The 17,834-nt window shown below is 40.5% G+C and overlaps 2 protein-coding genes across 4 annotated transcripts; one reads left to right on the top strand and one right to left on the bottom strand.

The window, feature by feature from the left end:
• The first annotated feature begins 144 nt into the window (after positions 1 to 144).
• Positions 145 to 8,260, top strand: si:ch211-114c17.1 (pre-mRNA-processing factor 39). Its single transcript, XM_018660418.2, has 15 exons — positions 145 to 231; positions 1,712 to 1,962; positions 2,074 to 2,199; positions 2,291 to 2,409; positions 2,708 to 2,875; positions 3,148 to 3,328; positions 3,446 to 3,550; positions 4,142 to 4,259; positions 4,341 to 4,495; positions 4,732 to 4,858; positions 5,509 to 5,780; positions 6,270 to 6,454; positions 6,569 to 6,643; positions 7,434 to 7,605; positions 7,699 to 8,260. The coding sequence occupies exons 1-15, from the start codon at positions 174 to 176 to the stop codon at positions 7,768 to 7,770; spliced, it is 2,184 nt and encodes a 727-aa protein (XP_018515934.1). The 5' UTR covers positions 145 to 173; the 3' UTR covers positions 7,771 to 8,260.
• Positions 8,261 to 9,322: 1,062 nt separating this feature from the next.
• Positions 9,323 to 13,193, bottom strand: ubxn1 (UBX domain protein 1). Of its 3 annotated transcripts, none has more exons than XM_018660420.2 (10): positions 13,140 to 13,193; positions 12,547 to 12,611; positions 12,382 to 12,435; positions 12,134 to 12,261; positions 11,385 to 11,475; positions 11,105 to 11,296; positions 10,919 to 10,970; positions 10,675 to 10,797; positions 10,338 to 10,521; positions 9,323 to 9,988 (listed from the first exon to the last, which is right to left on the bottom strand). In XM_018660420.2, the coding sequence occupies exons 2-10, from the start codon at positions 12,603 to 12,605 to the stop codon at positions 9,948 to 9,950; spliced, it is 924 nt and encodes a 307-aa protein (XP_018515936.1). In that variant the 5' UTR covers positions 12,606 to 12,611; positions 13,140 to 13,193; the 3' UTR covers positions 9,323 to 9,947. The 3 variants fall into 3 exon arrangements, with proteins under 3 accessions (XP_018515936.1, XP_050928390.1, XP_050928391.1); XM_051072433.1 differs by lacking the exon at positions 13,140 to 13,193 and adding an exon at positions 13,068 to 13,103; XM_051072434.1 differs by lacking the exon at positions 13,140 to 13,193 and adding an exon at positions 12,820 to 12,842.
• Positions 13,194 to 17,834: the final 4,641 nt, after the last annotated feature.

Below are 17,834 nucleotides of genomic sequence, written 5' to 3'. Positions count from 1 at the left end.
TTTGAGGAAATTGTTGATTATTGGCAATACAAAACAGTGCACAGTGTGAAAAGAAATCAGCAGTCGTAGAAACAAGTGCTCAGTAGATCGTATATCGCTTTAAAAAACGTTTATTTAGTTAATTCATTAGATTCCTGTCGCGCGTGAATGACGTAAGCAAGACGTTGTCCATCATGGCGGCGGAAGGCGGTGAGGAGCTGAGCGGCAACGGGGAGCTCGAAGAGTCTTCAGGTAGTTTGATTAAAGTGTATGAATTTCACAATAAACCGGCGTGTGCTTATTCACAGGTGCTGTTTGGATCTGGTCTCATTTGCAGGCGCTTTGAATAAAAGCTCTGACTGGACTTGTTTTGAGTGCAAGCGTGAGAAGCTAGGCTAGGCTAACGTGATTTCAGCTACACACTGTGTCTGTGAACCAACTTAAACTAACTTCAGCCAGCCTTCCTGTGTTTGACGAAGGTAGTTATCACATCTCATGGCAAAGTTGAATTGGGTCTACAGCAAAACGAATATACTGAAACCAAACCACCACCAAACTCGGTGCTCTTACCTTTTTATGAATGAAACCAACCTGTGCAGGTGTAGATGGGAAGTGTTTCAAGGAAAAAAGCCCCAAAATAGTGATTTAGTTTTTATTTGTGCACCTGTTCTGTTTTTCTGCATAACTGTTTTGACTGCTCAGAGTGAAAAAAGATTGATCTTTTTTTAAAAATCAGCCACACTTCACTGTTTATAGATTTAGCAGAATTTAAAAATATTAATTTACTTTAACTACTATTTTTTTAAATTACTATATGTCTGTGTGCAAATGTGTGAGTTTCTCATGCATGGTTGGTATTGTTGGCCTTTTACAGTGTTCAGGAAACAGAGGAGCTAGAAAGCTCACCAAATACATCACATTACTTTAATTTAGCCATTAATTTTGGCCTTTTCCTACAGTAGCTTTGAGTCACTAATAAATGCATTTAACCTCTCAAACAAACTAGATAGATGTGTTTTGTTTTGTTGTTTTTGTTTTTAACCCCACACCTCATGAACAATGACGATCAGGCTAATTATGAAGGAGGGCTAAGGAAAGTGTCTTGGCTAAAAGTGTGTCAGCATGCACTGCAGTGATGGCAGAAAAAACATGAGACATGTCAACCTGAGTAATTTAAAGCAATTATGTTGTGTCAGTCGTGTATTGTGAAGAAGAAGCTGTATTGTGTTGGAAATAGTTTTCTGATTGAGTAGTTGACAGGCATGTAAAGGCAGCCTGTGTTTGTCTAGTTGTCAACAACAACTTTCATAGTTTCAGAGTGAAATGGTGCTGACATAATTGACCAGTTAATCAACTGACTGAAAAATAATCAGCAGCAGTTTTGATAATCTAATAATCATTTAATTAACTTCATAAATAAAAACATGAAACGTTCATTAAGCTGTTGAAATTTAAATTAAAAAAGATTATCTTATGTGACAGTAAACTTAATATCTGTTGAACTGTTGGTTGGAATAAGACATTAGAAGACGTCAGCCTGGGCTTTGGGCTGACAGTGGAAAATGGATTTCTTGACAGTTAATTAAGAAAATAACCGTCAAGTTGAAAATGACTGTTACTTGCAGCTCTAGAGTTTAAGTGTACACCTTAAAGTCATTTATCAAGCAGGAATGTTGAGCTTATACTGGAGATTTATCTGAGTTATTAAACTTTGATCTTCTCCCATCATTAGCCATGGAGGCCTCTGAGGTTCCTGCACCGCCTCCAGTTGAGATGACTGAGATGTCAGAAGAGAACGGTGGTGCCGCCACAGCCCCTGAGGCTCCTGTGGGCCCCGACCCTTCTTCTTTCACGATGCCTCCGGCTGCAGAGGACGAGGAGGGGGAACTGCCTGCCGACTTTGAGCGTCTGTGGAAGGCCGCCCATGACAATCCTCAAGATTTCACCAGCTGGACCGACCTGCTGCAATACTGCGAGCAAGAGGTGTGTAACTTCACTTCTAGTGCCTCCATGAGGCCACAAAACATATTTGGTTAGGAAGCTTGCTGTCGCTTCTTGTGACATTTGGTCTTAAATTTTCTCTACTCTGTTCAGAGTCACATCACAGCGTCACGCAGAGCACTGGTGGCCTTCCTTGCTCGCTACCCACTCTGCTACGGCTACTGGAAGAAATTTGCTGACCTGGAGCGCCGCGCAGGCTACAACAACAAAGCAGAGGAGGTAAAACAGGAGCGAGAGTTTACAGTTCTGTGAAGTGTTTTCCACTGGTTTTTTATGAGCTCATGTTAATGTTTGCGGTGTGTTGTGTTAGGTGTGTGTTGAGGGTCTCCAGGCAATCCCTCTAAGTGTAGATCTGTGGATCCACTACATCAATCTGTTGCTGGGAACACTGGACATGAACCTGCCCGAGTCGCCAGCACGGATTCGCAGGTAGAAAAATGCACACATTTAAGACTCATTGTTATGTTTTCTGCAGCAGGAACACTGTTTGTTCACCACAGTTTACAGTAAATTAGGAAGAATAAGAGCGAGAACACAAATATGTTGCTGATCAAGAGCCAGAGTCCCTTTGTTTTGTTCTTAACTCCTGTATGCTATTATTTCTATTTATTAACTTTCTACGGCAACTCTATTAATACACACTTACAAACTTGAAATGAGGTTTGGTACAGAACAAACATAAAGTTGTTTTCATATTTTAATGGTTTTATCAAATCTCTCCCCTTAGTGTGTTTGAGGATGCGGTTGCGGCAGCAGGTCTGGACTTCCACTCAGACCGGCTTTGGGATCTGTATGTTGAGTGGGAGAAGGAGCAGGGGAACATGAAGAACGCAGCCGCCGTCCTAGACAGAGTCCTCAAAGTCCCCACCCAGCTCTACAACACACACTACGACAAGTAAGACCACACACATACAGGCAGAGTAAGACCCAGTCAGAATTTAATAAATTTAGACACTTCATCAGTCTTCGTCAGTCTATTACTGTCATGAAAGTCACAATCATTTTTTTAGTTTTTTAAGCTGAAAATTAAATCAACATACTGTTATAATCTTTTGAATATTCCTCTCCTACTTTAACACCTCCACTCTTTCTCTCTCGCTCCGTCTTTTCTTCTCTCATGAATCTCATTTTGTGTCCTGCTCCGTCCTCCCTTCTGCCCTCCGTCAGGTTTAAGGAGCATCTGAACAGCCACGAGCCCAAAGACGTGCTTTCTCCGGAGGAGTACGAGGAGCTGAGGGCGCTGTGTCGTCAGAGCCAGAAGGCAGAGCGCGCTGAGCAGGCCCAGGAGGAGGAGGCGGAGAGGCCGCCAGGGGAGGAAGAGCCTGCCACGCCTGAGGGCACAGACACAGTGAGTAACATCTGACTAGTTTTCACTTAACCCTGAGGGCGTTTTAGTTAGTTTAAACTTATATCCTAGTGAGATACAAATTAAAGACATTTTATCATTTTTATTTTCTGTGTCTAGGAAGAACTGATGCAGAAGATAAGGGAACAAGTGCTGGTTCGCAGGGACAAAGTGTACCAGGACAACGAGGGAGAAGTCCGCAAGAGATGGCACTTTGAAGATGCTGTGAGTTTTGTTTGGTTTTCTATGCACCTCTGTTAGTTGCTTGATCAAAATTATTTTCCAGGCCTTTTGTTATGAATTTGGGGCTGGGTATTATTTGAAATGTTTGATTAGTTTGACACTAGTACCAATATTATTTTGTTGTTTTTGAGGAGTAACAACATGTTTCTCTGCAAATGGTAAATGTTGTCTAAAGACTGGCACCTGTACCAGAGATTTGACTGCATTAGACACAGTCACACAGATTGGCAAATTCATGATTTAAATCACAGACTGTCTGATCAGAGAATATATAAAGTTGAGCAAGAATTTAACGCCAACATTCAGTACTTGCAATAGACACGTTTTGGTAGGTTTCAGAAGACCTTTTTGAAACCAAAACCCAAATTCTCAATGACTCTTACTGTGCTCAAGATAAAATATTCCCAATGGTGTTGCTTCTTAATACGACGGCTCTGTGTTTTACAGTGAATTTTTGACTCTTCTCCTGTAAGAGTTGTGTTGTCTTTTTAGGTTTAAAGTCCTTGAAGTTGTCACCCACTTAACATCAAAATCACATCTCATTTCTTCTCTATTTCTCTCTCCATCGTGCAGATCAAGCGGCCGTACTTCCATGTCAAGTCGCTCGACCGCCTCCAGCTGCGAGCCTGGCACTCCTACCTGGACTGGGAGATCGCTCAGCTGAACAAGGACACCAGAGACCCCAGCCAAGGTGACTACAAACCTGTGGTTTCATGAATTTGTGTCGACACCTGAAAGCATCTGCAGTTTTGACACCACTGTTGTCTCCTAGATCCAAACCAGGCAACCACGGAGGGGTCAGAGGTCACAGCTCCGCCTCAAGAAGTGTCAGAGGATGCTGAAGTTGCCATCGATGACCACAGGGTTCGCATCCTGTTTGAGCGTTGCCTTATTGCTTGTGCTCTGTATGAGGAGTTCTGGACCAGGGTAAGAAGTGTGTGTGTGTGTGTGTGTGTGTGTGTGTCTGTGTCCCATATTTAGAAGAAGCATTCAGAGCATATTTACATTTTAATCTGTAGCAAGCATGTATTCTCAAGAGTTTAAAGACTAGATTAAAAGCAGAAGTTTTTATGTGTGTGTGTGTGTGTGTGTGTGTTTGATCGCTGGTGTGTGTGTGTGATGTATGATCTCTGCTTAACGTGTACGCGTGTGCGATCGTTCAGTACGTTCAGTACCTGGAGCCGCAGAGCGTGGACGAGGCCCGAGCTGTTTATAAACGAGCCTGTGAGATCCACCTGACGTACAAACCCAACATCCACATGCAGTGGGCCACGTTCGAGGAGAGGCACGGTACGACAAGACATGAACACACACACACACACACTGAGCAAACAAAGCTTTATTGTTTTTCCTTTTCTTCAAAATGTTGAATGTCTTAATAAGCTCTGCCTTAGAGACAGAGACAGTAGAAAGTAAAGGACCACTTGTCAATAAAAACTGGTTCAGTCGAATCAAAGCTGTGTTTGACAGGGTTTCACTTATTTGTTTTGGTTGTTGAACTGGTCGTAAACTGAATTAAACGTCATTATAAAGGTCTGTTGTTCACCTTAATGTGCCAATACTCTTCCTAACTCTAACAAACAAAGCTTCTATTTACATTCAGTGCTAACTCACCAACACTTTGTGTCTCCCTGAAGCCTAACAGACATCTTGAACATATTTTCTTCCTCAAAAAACATGTGCAAAACTGATTTTTCATAAAAGTTTTAAAACTGCATTGTTCACATTCATTTTCCTCCTCATGTTAGACTTCAAACGAAATGGGGACCCACATGACAACCATGTTATTTTTAGGGATGTAACTGGTGGTCGTGTTGCAATGCACTATATTTAAAAGTGTCTCTAATATTTATCATTATCATTATAGCAGAGCCAACACATCAGAGTCCTTTAGTGGAGCTATCAGAGACTCACGAGAACTCCTTCATCTCCTCCATCAGGTGATTTAACCGAGGCTCGGCGAGTGCTGGAGGCCCTGGAGAAAAACCTGCCGGGGTTGGCGGTGGTCCGTCTCCGCAGGGCCGCTCTGGAGAGACGAGCAGGCCACCTGGACCAATCAGAGGCATTGCTGCGGGAGGCGGTGGCCGAGTCCAAAGAGAAGCCCATGTTACACGCTTTCTACTCCATCAAGCTGGCTCGCCTGCTGCTGAAACTGGGCAGGAACCCCAGCAGGGCTCGCCGAGTTTTACAGGAGGCACTGGAGATTAGTCCGGTGAGATAATTAAAACACACCCTCAGTGACATACGACCAGATATATTATCACAGGCTTTTGATCCATCTCCTCTCAATCCTTTATTCTAAAAAAAAAAAAACAACATAAAAAGTTAAAGAATTCAAATGTAGTTTTGCTGTTAAAAAAAAAAAATAATTGCGCACCAGTGACTGAAAAGTATTTATTTTTGATCTTGTGACAGCTTGAGATTATACGTACAGCTTGCAGACTGAATCACACTCAGTTTGTGCGAGGCTTTGTCTATTGATGGTGCAACCTGCTGAGCTTTTTAATAGCCACACTGAGCGATAATGTCTCTTCACATTTTCTAATAGCTGAAAATGCCAAGTGCTAATCATCACATTTGCTGTATAAATGATGTGTTGCACACTGTCACTTGCATCTCACATCACATAGTTGTACCTTAAGAAGTAAAAAGTACTGAGGACACATTGTAGGTCTCGTCTTTAACTGCCCCCCCCCCACAGGACAATGATAAACTACACTTGAACCTGTTGGAGCTGGAGGTGTCAGGAGACCCCTGGGCCTCAGCTGAGGCCGTGCAGGAGTGTGTGACGCGAGCTCTGGCAGCTCCTCTCGCCCCACACACCAAGATCCTCTTCTCACAGAGAGGCCTGCAGTTCGCAGAGGACTACAGCAACTCAATCCAGAGGTCAGAGTTCAGTATAAGATAAAATATTTTAAATCCAATTTGTTATGTACTGTACACAAACCATTCATCTTCTTTGACCTGAATGTTGTTCTTCATGGTCTCTGTCCTCTGCAGTGTGTTATCTGTCTATGAGGAGCACCAGAAACTGTTGAAGGAGCTCGGTGGAACCAAGAGAGGAGCAGAGAACGGGTGAGAGAGGAAGGAACAACTGATCAATAAACTAATCAAGTTCAGAAGAAAGATTTCTCTGGAATTTGCAGCTGGCAGTGTTGAACATAAAATAGCGTACCGTCCGAGTGTCAGAAATATTATCAGTATTTTATTAGTGGTAGTGTTAGTATTGGTTTGATTACCTCATGTCACTTAATACAGGTAAACTCTGCTCTTTGCTTCAGTCAAATTCAGATCATTCCTTTTCCAACCCACATTTTAATTCAGTGAAAGGCTCAAACTCTACCAAGAATTTGTAGCAATATTTTAATTTCATTAGCTTTTCAAAAACATGATACAACTTCAGCTCCAATGTTTACATTTTTCTAAATAACCCATTATTGCTTTAAATGTATAAAACAATATTTGCACAGATTTTCAAATTGAATGTTGTCTTTTCTCTTGTTTTTCTGTAGTTTTAAAGACACAGTTTAGGAGATTCACACAACACTTTTGTGTATTACATCCTCACATCAATTTTTCTGAAGACGGGCAAAGTAATCTGCCAGCTGTGTGAGATAATTTCACTTTGTTCATTTGTTGTAATTTTCCTGATAGAAATCAAAGAAAATGATCAACCTGACTTGACTAGGTTTACTAGTCTGACTGGCAGACCTATTTTAAAGTCTGAAGGTGTGGTGGTAAATGTACATCAGAGTTGGGGCTTTTACTTTTTAGAGATGATTAATGGCTCTGATAATGAGGCTGAGGTGAAGTAGGTGGAGGGTTGAAGCGTTGGCTCGCTGTTGATCCTGAGTTTGATTTGCAGGGACGAGGATTCGGACAAACTGAGCAAAAGTGAGGACGGCTCTGCTGTTGCCGTGTCCTCACAAGTCCCGCCTACCATGCCGCACGTCCCCATCACCACGCCCCCTCCTCCTATGATGGGCACCGACATGAGCGCTCAGGCCGGCTATGGAGGATACAGCAGCTGGTACCAGGTAGGAATGAGATTTAAACACATAAAGCAACATTTTAAAAGTTGATTGTTTGGATGAAAAACCTTTTTTCTGTCTGTTGTGATTCGTTTCCAGCAACCGCAATACGGCAGCTACGGCTACCAGAACACCTGGAACTACAACCAGGGCTACTATCCTCCCAGCTAAAGAGAGCAACGGCGATTGTGGCACCAAATAAATCACGGGAAGCAGTATGACCCAGGACGACGTCTGAGCTGAACAACAAACTGAAACACCCAGTCCTGCCAGTCTCATCCTGCTAAAACAAATCCCAGCATCCTTTCCTCTCCGTCCTTCCTCCGAGTTACCTCACTGTCCTGGATTTGTGAAAAATAAGAGGCCGGAGTTGAGCTCTTTTAACATGTCGTGTCATTTCAGTGTCGAGTCTGACGGACAGGTGGGAAGACGGTGACAGGAAACATTCATTTTCAGTACATCGGTGTCTCTGCATTTTAATCAGAACTATTTTTGTATTTGTTTGCAAGCCAGCCTCCCTTTGCTTGTGTTTTAAAGATATCCAGTTTATCCACAACTTTACAGGTGGTGTACGATTGACATTTTGTACCATTCCACTCAATAGGCTATTTGTTGTTTTTTTTTTCTAATGTATATAAAGGTGTTTTATAGTGTGTCACAACAGGTCTCCTTTGTGTTGTCTTTATTTGTCTTCCTGATACAATCTCATTTGCTCAATAGGCACAGGGAGAGCACTCAGTCTTTTTCTGTCTTTCTTTTTATTAGATCATTACCAGTCCACTTAGGCTTCTTCCTTCCTCAGTGTTATATGAAGAAAACGTGAGTACTGGCCCTGCTTGTCTGTGAGTTAAATGACTTTTCCTCTTGGCTGATATTACCTAACAGAATTCTTCGAGATTAAATAACAAGGTAAAGGTTCCTTCTTTTGTTTTGCCCATTAGTTTGATAGTCAGACTATTAAAAGTGGCTCTAAGTGATATTTTTGTAACAGTGCATCAAATGACAACGTGAACGGAGCGGCTTGTAGTGATAAACCTGCAGTGGATTATCACCTTTATCTGCAGCTCCCCTCAGCTATACAGAATGTGAGTGAGTTTCAGCTCGTTGTTTAGCCATCCAGACCTCTCATAGTGTTGTTTTTGTCTCCAACCACTGTTTCCTATGAAAAATCTCATAAGTCCCACTGTACATCACTTGTTCAGCAGATAGTTATCCCAGAGTTGTTAAAAGTCCAAAAACAATGATTATTGGACCTAGATTCATCACATGGAAACCAACATGCATCCAAATTTGAAATGATGTTGCCTGTTAACTGCTGGATATGTAAATAAGCAACTTTTGCGAACACGTTTGTCATATCAGTTTTAAAAGTGATGATACATCCATGTTGCGTTTATGTCGTTTCCTTTACTCTAAGTGGCCAAAAAAACTTACTTATTGCAGGTTTAAGTTAGCATTAACAACACCAAGACCCTGAAACCGAAGCCACTAAATGAAAGTTAGCCAATGTTGATTTTATAATTTACACTTTTGCACGATAACATCATGTCTTGTTTTGTAGGTGATAGAGTTCCAGTCTACTAGATGTTTTAAAATCCAGCAGGCAGTCCTAAACAGAAGTACAGTAGCTGCCTGTCTTGGACTATTCCAGTTTCCCATGGTCCAACAGAATGCCTGAAAATAACTGTCACATTTTTTTTTAGAAATCCAGTCCACCACCATAAATTCTCCAAGTCAGCTTTATTGTAAGTAGATTCTTGGTGATTATGTAGACATAACTGTCAATATATTTTAACTTATAAAAAAAAACTGGCAAAGTAGAATGTCACAAAATCGTGGGGATTAAATTTAAGGCCCGTTCGGAACCAGTCGAGTAGGTCGTGTGTGGTGCTTTGCTATGTAAGGATCAGGTTAAAACTGAACAATTTTGTTCTGTGTAGTTTTTGTAAATGTGTTGCTGAGACCATGAGCAGTGCTCCTTGAAGCAGTATCAGTCAGAAGCCAGCTATCTTCACTTTGTTCTCTATCGATAAAGGTCATTGTCAAGCTCGCTGCACACACCAATCTACAGCCAGTGAAATCAGCACAAAATGATAAGGGGCTGCGTTCAGTTAAGTCTTGAAAAAACAAACCATTTTTCCTTGTAACTTATCCATATCTTCATTTTAAGAGGTATTACACATTGTCTGAACACAGTCTCCAGCTCCATCTCTGCTTTAGTTCAGTTAGCTGGCTTGTTGAGTGATACTAAAAGGTGGTGTCTCTGTTCCTGGATCAGTCTGTTTCTGGTGTCTGGTGGTGATGCTGTGAAGTGGTGAGGTAGGCTCACAGAGCAGATCCTCCTGATCTCACTTTTTGGTAACAACCAGCACAGCTGAAGGCACCAAACCTAAAAAGACAGAGAGGAAAGTTGAGACAAAGCTCAGATATAGTCTGTAGGTGTCTGAACAGAGTCTTTTAGTTCCTACAGATGGTCCACTGAGAATGAAGTGAGTTCTTTCAATGGCAAATTCAGGTCTATGGTACTTGGAAAGTAAGAATGATGGAAAGTATCTTTCATGACAGAGAATTAACATATACTTTAAAAAGAGATGCTGTTATTACATTTATGTAATCCCCATGTTTGATCATGTACATACTGCGTACATTTCACATACAAGATCAATTCCCAAAAGGGACAAGACAACCACATCTTATAAGCCCTGTTCAATGCTATATGATGCAACCTGAGTGCTCACCCAGCTCTTTAAGGGGCTTCTCCATGTCCAGTTCAGTGTAGACATGACGGGGATAAGGCGACAGCAGCGTGAAGTCCTGACCCTCGGGTGTGTTGCCGTTCATCTGCACATAGACGCGCACCGCCGCCAGCGGCTCCTGGGCCTTGAAGACTGTCGTGATGGTCGAGCCGTCCAGCAGGCGCACCTGTGAGGAGCGGAGGGGGAAGAAGAGGAGGAGGATGACGAGAGAAGAGGTGGGTAATGGATGAGAAGAGTTGACTCACATTTTTAAATGTTATGTTTTAATGCCAAAAAAATATATTTATGAATCTAAAACAAGTATGACTGAGGGTTGTACCTGTATCCTGGACTCATCATACTCCTTCTTAGTGGGTGGAGGTCCCTGACTGGTGGGTGATGAGGGGCTGGGCTGGGCAGGTTGGTATGATGCAGCTGTGCTCGGAGGTCCTCCACCTCCAAACTAAACAGGGCAAAACAAAAACAAACAAAAAAAAAACAGTCATGTAAGGTACTGGTTCCAACAGAGCTGGTAAAAGAAAGAAATGGGAAGTGAAGAGACCGAATTTCAGATGACAGCCCACCTTTTGCGCTCTCTCCTCCCTGTCTCGTGCTATCTTCTCTTTAACCCTTTGTCTGACAGGAATAAAGACATCATTGGATCATTTTATCACACCTTCAACATGATAAACTGGTTTCACCTCTGCACACAGGTCATCACCTGGATCTACTTTTCCTTGTTCAGAGATGTGTTTTCATTGAGACCTCACCTTGCCAATTTGTCCTCCATCTTCTCTTTCCTGCGCTGATCAGCTAGCTTCTTCATATCGTCATCCTGCAGTTTTTGGCGGATCTGCTGCAGCTCTTGGCCCTGCCTCCTCCGCTGCTTCTCCCTCTCCACCTCCTCCGCCCGCTCGCGCTCTCTCCTCTCCGCCTGCTTCACCCGCATCAGCTCCTCTAGCCTGTAAAAACAGACACAGACATCATCTTACTTATAAACGTCACCAGCAATGCTCTGCATCCGTATCATCACTGTGTGTGCACTCTGACCTTCTGACTTGCTCACGTTTCTCCTCCTCTGTCATTGGCCGCTTTGCACTTTGGTCGTTCTCTATGAAGCTGCTGTCTCCACCTGCTGTCTCTGAAGCCGAAACACAATGGACATGAGAAAGTGAAAAAGTAACAAAGGAGGAAAGACAGAGCTAAACGTGGTGTGGTGTTGAAATATCAACCAAGGTCAAAGCGTCAGATACCCTACAAACTTGACACCTCAAACCCTAAAACCTCAGTGTGGAAACCCAGTGACACACAGAGGGAGAGAAACAAAGAAACTACCCAGCCTACATTGTATTACTTTCACTGTAAATTAACAGTAATTTAATTTCTTTTACTAAAGCTAATTTGAATTTAAATTGTTATGGAACAAGTGACTGAAGATTGTGGACCTTATGGATAAAATCCTATATGCAATTTTGTGTCAGACAGATCTAGATAGATAAAATAACCAGATGGGAATATCTGGTTTTGTTTAATCACGTGAATTAAATACCTGGCAAATAAAGAAACTGATGTTAAGTCATACAAAAAAACAATACTGTGAATTATGACCTAGTAAACTTCATCAAGATACATCAGCTACCATGGTATGAATTTCTGACAAAAGCAGACAAATTAATAAATTAATTGCCTCATAGTACATGCCATCATATTGTTCATCCCTATAGGTGACTTTTCTGTGGCATGTTTCCATCACACCATCAGGGGTATTCCTGCCCCCAAAAAGCACAACACAGCCTGACCTTCAGCAGTGTCGGCTAGTGTTGGCTGTTCTGTGCTGGACTGGCTGTGTGCTTCTCCTCCCAGGACGTTTCCCACAGGCGGCACGTAGGGCTCATCAATGTCAGGGTCATTCTCATGTTCCATTAACCTGAGGGAAGGTACATCACAGAGGAAAGATGAGGGCTCGACTGTTGTAGGGGGTGGTGAGCTGGACCGTGGCACAGAGGAGTATGTCAGTTCAACACCAACATATTTATTCCTGACTCACCAGTCCATGGCTTGTTCTATCCCCTGGTTCCCTGTGTTGGCCACTGCCTTCTCCCTAAAAACAGCAAACAACAGCACAAGATGAGCAGGGTTACAGTACTGTTAGACACTTTTACTTGAAAATCAATCAAATCAGGATCAGTTTTTGGATGTGGATGTCACTCACGCTCTGTTTCTGTCAAAGCCCATCTCCAGCAGGCTCTCTAGTGTTGTTAGCTCTGCCATTTTGACCTGAAACAGATTGTTTACATACCAGTACATTAACAACAGAGCCATTCCTTTCATTTTCACATGTTATTACACTATTGTTATAAAAGGTCACAATCGCACACTCTTTGACAAACACGACTAGCTCATGACTTTACTTTGACTAAGCCCTGTGTAAAGGAGCTTTGACACCATTGTAGTGAAAATATGACAATATGTGAACAAATATTACCCTCTCCTCGACTAGAAGCTTTAAAAAACACCTGTTTACTTGTTCTCTAGTTGTGGCTATTTAATATCACAACTGCCGTTATGCTGAGAGCTAAAATTAGCATTAATGTGGCTAACGTTCAAATTGCGAAAGCTAGCAGTGAAGCTTCGCTGGCTAGCACGATTAAAAACGATCAGGAACTCTCATAAACTCTCCACCGCTTTATCTGTTAATGTTTGCTTGTATATTACACGTTAACGCACACATACGTGTTGTTCTATTTATCATAGAGGGAATATCAGCTAATATACTCGTGAAGACAGCGTTAGTTAGCTACTCACACATCAGCCAACACCGTTTCGGCAGTACGGGAGCCCACATGGGTCAAATAGAATCGAACGAGGAGAGCGATTTTTTAAAAAACCTACACGTTATAGTGAAACGTAACAGTACATTTTTTGATACATCCCTTTTTTTCTGACATCAGTTTCTTGAATTTACTCTGATGATTTACTCTGTTTAACAAAAAATAAGAATGATTTCATTCACGAGTTTTAGAATTACTCAGATCCTTGACTTGAGTAAAAGAATTGCTATAATGTTAAAAAGTAAAACTTTGTGTTTGCCTGTTTTCTCAACGTCTAACCAGCATTTTAATTCTATAGCTTGTTAAGATAGAGCTAGTTTTAATTACTTTATGACCTGATAGCTAAACCATAACAAGGAAATACTGTGATGAAGTACAGTTTGTTTAAAATTGTATGCAAGTATAAGACCATCAATCACAGCATTTCAGTGGCTGCTATGTTTTAAAAGAAATATCATTTAGTCTTCTGTTGTATCTGAGTTTTATAAACCAGCACAGAACGTCATCAGGACAGAGTGAACTGAACCCTTTCAGTTTTTTTCTTGCCAAGTTTAGATCTACCGTTCTGAATGTAGACACATTAAATGTATGACCAATAGGTGCTAAGGAGATTTTCCGCCTATGTATTAGTTTGGTTACAAAATAATTCTATTTAAAGTTTACAAAATTTGGTGAATGCAGATACAAGTCGGTTACAAAGAAAAGAAAAATCATCCTATGAGGACTTCACAGTTTGTAGAATTTCTGACTGAATGTGACTGTATATTTCTTTACATGTGTTATACAAGAGAATAATGGCAAATGCAACCAGAAAGTTAGATTATGCTGCTGGATCAAATGCAACCAGTGCTACTGCTCTGAGGGGAATGTAGTCTAAACTGTGAGCAAATAAAGATATTTTAAACAATGTAAAACTAGATAACAGGTTGTTTGCTCTAAACAAAGACAGAAAAAGAACTGTTCTTTGACTTATACTTCTTCAGTTAATTATAGATACATCTCCCCCACATGTGGTATATCTCCATGTCATGCACATGTAACAGCAGAGACAGGTAGCACTGACAGACTGAATGCAGAGACTGGAGAGTGAGGGGGCTCATTTGGAGAGCTTTGAGGCTGGATGGTGTCTCTTATTGGCCTCTCTCCTTCTTGCATGATTGTATTCCATCCTCATGTGTCTGTGGGTGTTCAAACAGAATGCAATTTGCTGAGTTTTTATGGGCAGGTTGGGTCTGTTACATATTTACAGTAAGTGTAATGATTAATTCTTTTCTCTCCCCCCACACAGTCTTAAGCAGCCCTCCTTCATGAGTCTGCCATTACTCAGGGACAGACTTCTGTCTTACTTCTTTTCTCTTCTAAAAGTTTGCCCACTGAGTGTTTTTCTCTCCTTTTTAATATTTATTTGTTTGACTTGCTTTTCCTCACACTGTCATTTAATCTTCTTTATTCTGTTTTCCACTATTCACTCAGAATGAAGGACTGAAATGAGCCTCGTGCAGAGTTTACTTGGTGAGTATGAACTTTTTACATTTTTATGTAGTAACTGAACTGAAATGCATTGTATATCAGTCACTTAACATTTAATTTGTAGACTATATAGGACAGCTCTCAAGTGCTCTTTCATTTAAACCAGGATAAGGAGTTTTGATTTGTGTATTGATTAAATATTCCCACTCTGCCACCAGCCTGAGCAACTAGTCTTTGGGAGTGCATTCATTTTCTTTGATCAGTAAAATCTCAATCACAGATCACCCTTTAAACTATTCTGCTACTTCATTTGAATGAACTGAGTGGCTATAAAGAGAGACACAAAATGGCTCTTGAGGAAATTTATGAAAATTTGTGTGAAATGAGTGAAAACTGAACTGAGCCCCAAATTGCTTCCTGAAAAAGAAAAAAAGAAAAAAAAACTTCCTGAAGAGGTATTGGTTGCCGAGCAACAACCATAAATTGGTTCTGTAAATTAGGCTGTTGGATGATTGAAATTAATTTGCACGGCTGTGAATGGGACTAAAATCAACTTTTTATTTACTTCCATAACAGAGGGGAGTCTTCCTCCACAAAATCACTGCACCTGTTGTATCTGTCCATAAACAATAACAGGTGTTAAATCTTAAATCTGACTAAAATGTAAATGGTAATCTCTGTAGATTTGGATACACACTAATCCATGCAGCACAAAAGTCTTGTTTAAAATACTTGATTTCCTGTCACAGTACAGACCAGATTCTTTTGATCATGAACACATTCATTTTAATTTGAGCACAGAGATTCATTATAGAGAGTCTCTTAATGCACTCTGAGTGGAATTATCTGGTGGGAAAAAAAGTGCAAAGTCGAAGGAAACAATAGGGGTGAAGGTCTCTTTAGTCCTCCCTTCAATTGCTTTATGGCTCTGTTTTTTACAGAAGGAGAGGGTTAAAGGTCAATGCTCAGTCAGGATAAGTTAAGAGAGGTTCTGGCAAACTAAGGAAATGATGCTTGTCATCAAAGTCATATCAGTGCCTATATGTAAAAGATTAATTTTTAATGGACTTAAGATTAAAATACATTTGCTGTGATGGCACTTCTTGACTCCTGGCACACTGTCACTGAGTGAATGACCCTGATTTTATTGGAGTCATAATGGTAACATGTAACCTTAGAAGCAGTAAAAAAAAAAAAAAAAAAAAAAAAAGATCAGGAGACATAAGACTGTGGTTGATGATATTTTACTAACCATTTATTAGGTGTGGGTTGTATTATCACATGAGGGCTCGGATATAAAAACCTGCAGTAAAATGATTTGAAATCATGTGGTCAACCAGGCCTGACCAAAAGAGGGCAGCATTATATCATATGTGAGAAACTTTTATGACACTGGTGCCAGGTAGGTTAAGTATGTAGTGTTATGAAATACTTTGAACCACTGTTGGGATCTGGCAGTTTAAGAGTATAGTAACAATAATACTATAATTCTGGCTGCAGCTGGGGACCTAAATAACTTAAGGATAATCTCAATCAAACCTCACAAATATTTCCAAGTGGTTAAAGTAACCTCGATCTTTTTGTGTCACTGAATTGAAGAAGTTAGCAAAAAACTGCACAACCAGTCCTGTGGTGAAATACATTATATTCTACTACTTTCTCATGGTCTGCAAGTGCTGTCAGCTGTGTTGTTTCTGTGGGTCTCACCAGCTGTAACAGCATCTCCATATGGAAAAACTCTGGCTTCCAGTGGAGCTGCTGTTATCTGTGGAGGGACACCTCTTGTCACTGAAACGCTGCCGGGACTCAGCAGACATATCTGACTTTAAGAAGTCAATGGATTGTATACAGCAGTAACAACTTAGATTGGTTGTATTTTTGTTGTTGTTGTTGTTGTTTTTGTTTGTTTGTTTTCATTCAGGTTCATTTTCATGTTTATTTCTATGCAGGTTGCTCTTTGTGATAAAATAAAGATAATCCTGTAAATCATGTGTAACTGTCCCTGTCTCTTTATCACATAATTTGTACAGAGAAAACATAAAGATAATGTTGAAGGACACCTTCTTTATCAATATGTGTGTGTGTGTGTGTGTGCGCGTGTGTGTGCGTGTGTGTGTGTGTGCACTTATGCAATCTGATATATCTATCTGAAATTAAAACCAACCCAACATGTGACTATAAAGGCAACATTTCCAGTTAATGATAATAAGTGACTGGGAGTTTCCCTCACCATAATGAAGGAATATTTTTGTTCAAGTGTCAAACACCCAGGGTGTCCATTCCACATGAGCTTACATAATTTGTTTGGGTTAAAATTTGAATGAATACTACACTGGCTATAACAGGTCAGTTCAAGTGCTTCATTATTTTGATGTCCACAAAACAGAAGAACAGATCAGAATCAAACTAAAAATCTGTTAGAGGTACAAAACACTTAGAGAAAATGAAAATGAAAAATACACATCAGTCTGGGGAATACACAGTATTGATTATGCAAAATAAGAACAAAACTGAAAATAAAAGTAAGTATTTATTGTGATCATATCTGTATGCTATGTGATGCAGCCATTTGAAATAAAAACCAAAACCACACATGAAGCTGGGAGCAGCCCGTATTTGTTAATGGTGAAAGTTTACTGGAAATTTCACTGACATGGATGAATGAATTACTCTGCTGATCTCACCCAAACAAAAGAACATTGGAGTCAGACAACAAATGTCTCTAATGATCAAAAGTCGAAATTCAAACACAAAGTACAAGCTCTAAGAAAGTAAGAGAAAAACAGAAACTGAAAAGTGAAAGCTTTCATTTGAGTGTCACGCAAAAGGCTTTACAAGGCATACAGAGGTCAAATGAAAGCAAGCAAAACATATGGTAATGTACCCATAGGCTATATGTCAACACACAGTATCATATATAAACTTAAACATAATGGCACCATGGCACCATTTCTATGTCTTCACTTTCAACATAGAAACATATTAGTGAGAGGATATTTGGGTTGATATAAGCAATCAAAGAATTAATTATAGTACTATAATAAGAGATCAGTTAATGTGCCTTATTCTGTTGATGCCCACAAAACAAACAATCAGCCGAACTTTTTTAGGCTCAGACACCCAAAACTAAAAAATGTGAAAAATACTCATACTACTCATAATACTCATCTTCAAGTTCAAAATTTAATACACAATACAC

The sequence above is a fragment of the Lates calcarifer genome, linkage group LG8 (genome assembly GCF_001640805.2).
Source record: "Lates calcarifer isolate ASB-BC8 linkage group LG8, TLL_Latcal_v3, whole genome shotgun sequence".
NCBI classification, from domain to species: domain Eukaryota; kingdom Metazoa; phylum Chordata; class Actinopteri; family Centropomidae; genus Lates; species Lates calcarifer.
Note: the sequence above shows the minus strand (reverse complement) of the source record. Positions and strands in the feature narration are given on the sequence as shown.

Excerpts from the sequence above, each read along its gene's own strand:
- si:ch211-114c17.1 (XM_018660418.2), top strand. The coding sequence starts at position 174 with ATGGCGGCGGAAGGCGGTGAGGAGCTGAGCGGCAACGGGGAGCTCGAA. Across the intron at positions 4,496-4,731 it reads ATGAGGAGTTCTGGACCAGG|TACGTTCAGTACCTGGAGCC; the intron begins GTAAGAAGTGTG and ends GCGATCGTTCAG. Across the intron at positions 7,606-7,698 it reads GATACAGCAGCTGGTACCAG|CAACCGCAATACGGCAGCTA; the intron begins GTAGGAATGAGA and ends ATTCGTTTCCAG.
- ubxn1 (XM_018660420.2), bottom strand. The coding sequence starts at position 12,605 with ATGGCAGAGCTAACAACACTAGAGAGCCTGCTGGAGATGGGCTTTGAC. Across the intron at positions 12,262-12,381 it reads ATAGAACAAGCCATGGACTG|GTTAATGGAACATGAGAATG; the intron begins GTGAGTCAGGAA and ends ACCTTCCCTCAG. Across the intron at positions 11,297-11,384 it reads AAACGTGAGCAAGTCAGAAG|GCTAGAGGAGCTGATGCGGG; the intron begins GTCAGAGTGCAC and ends CTGTTTTTACAG.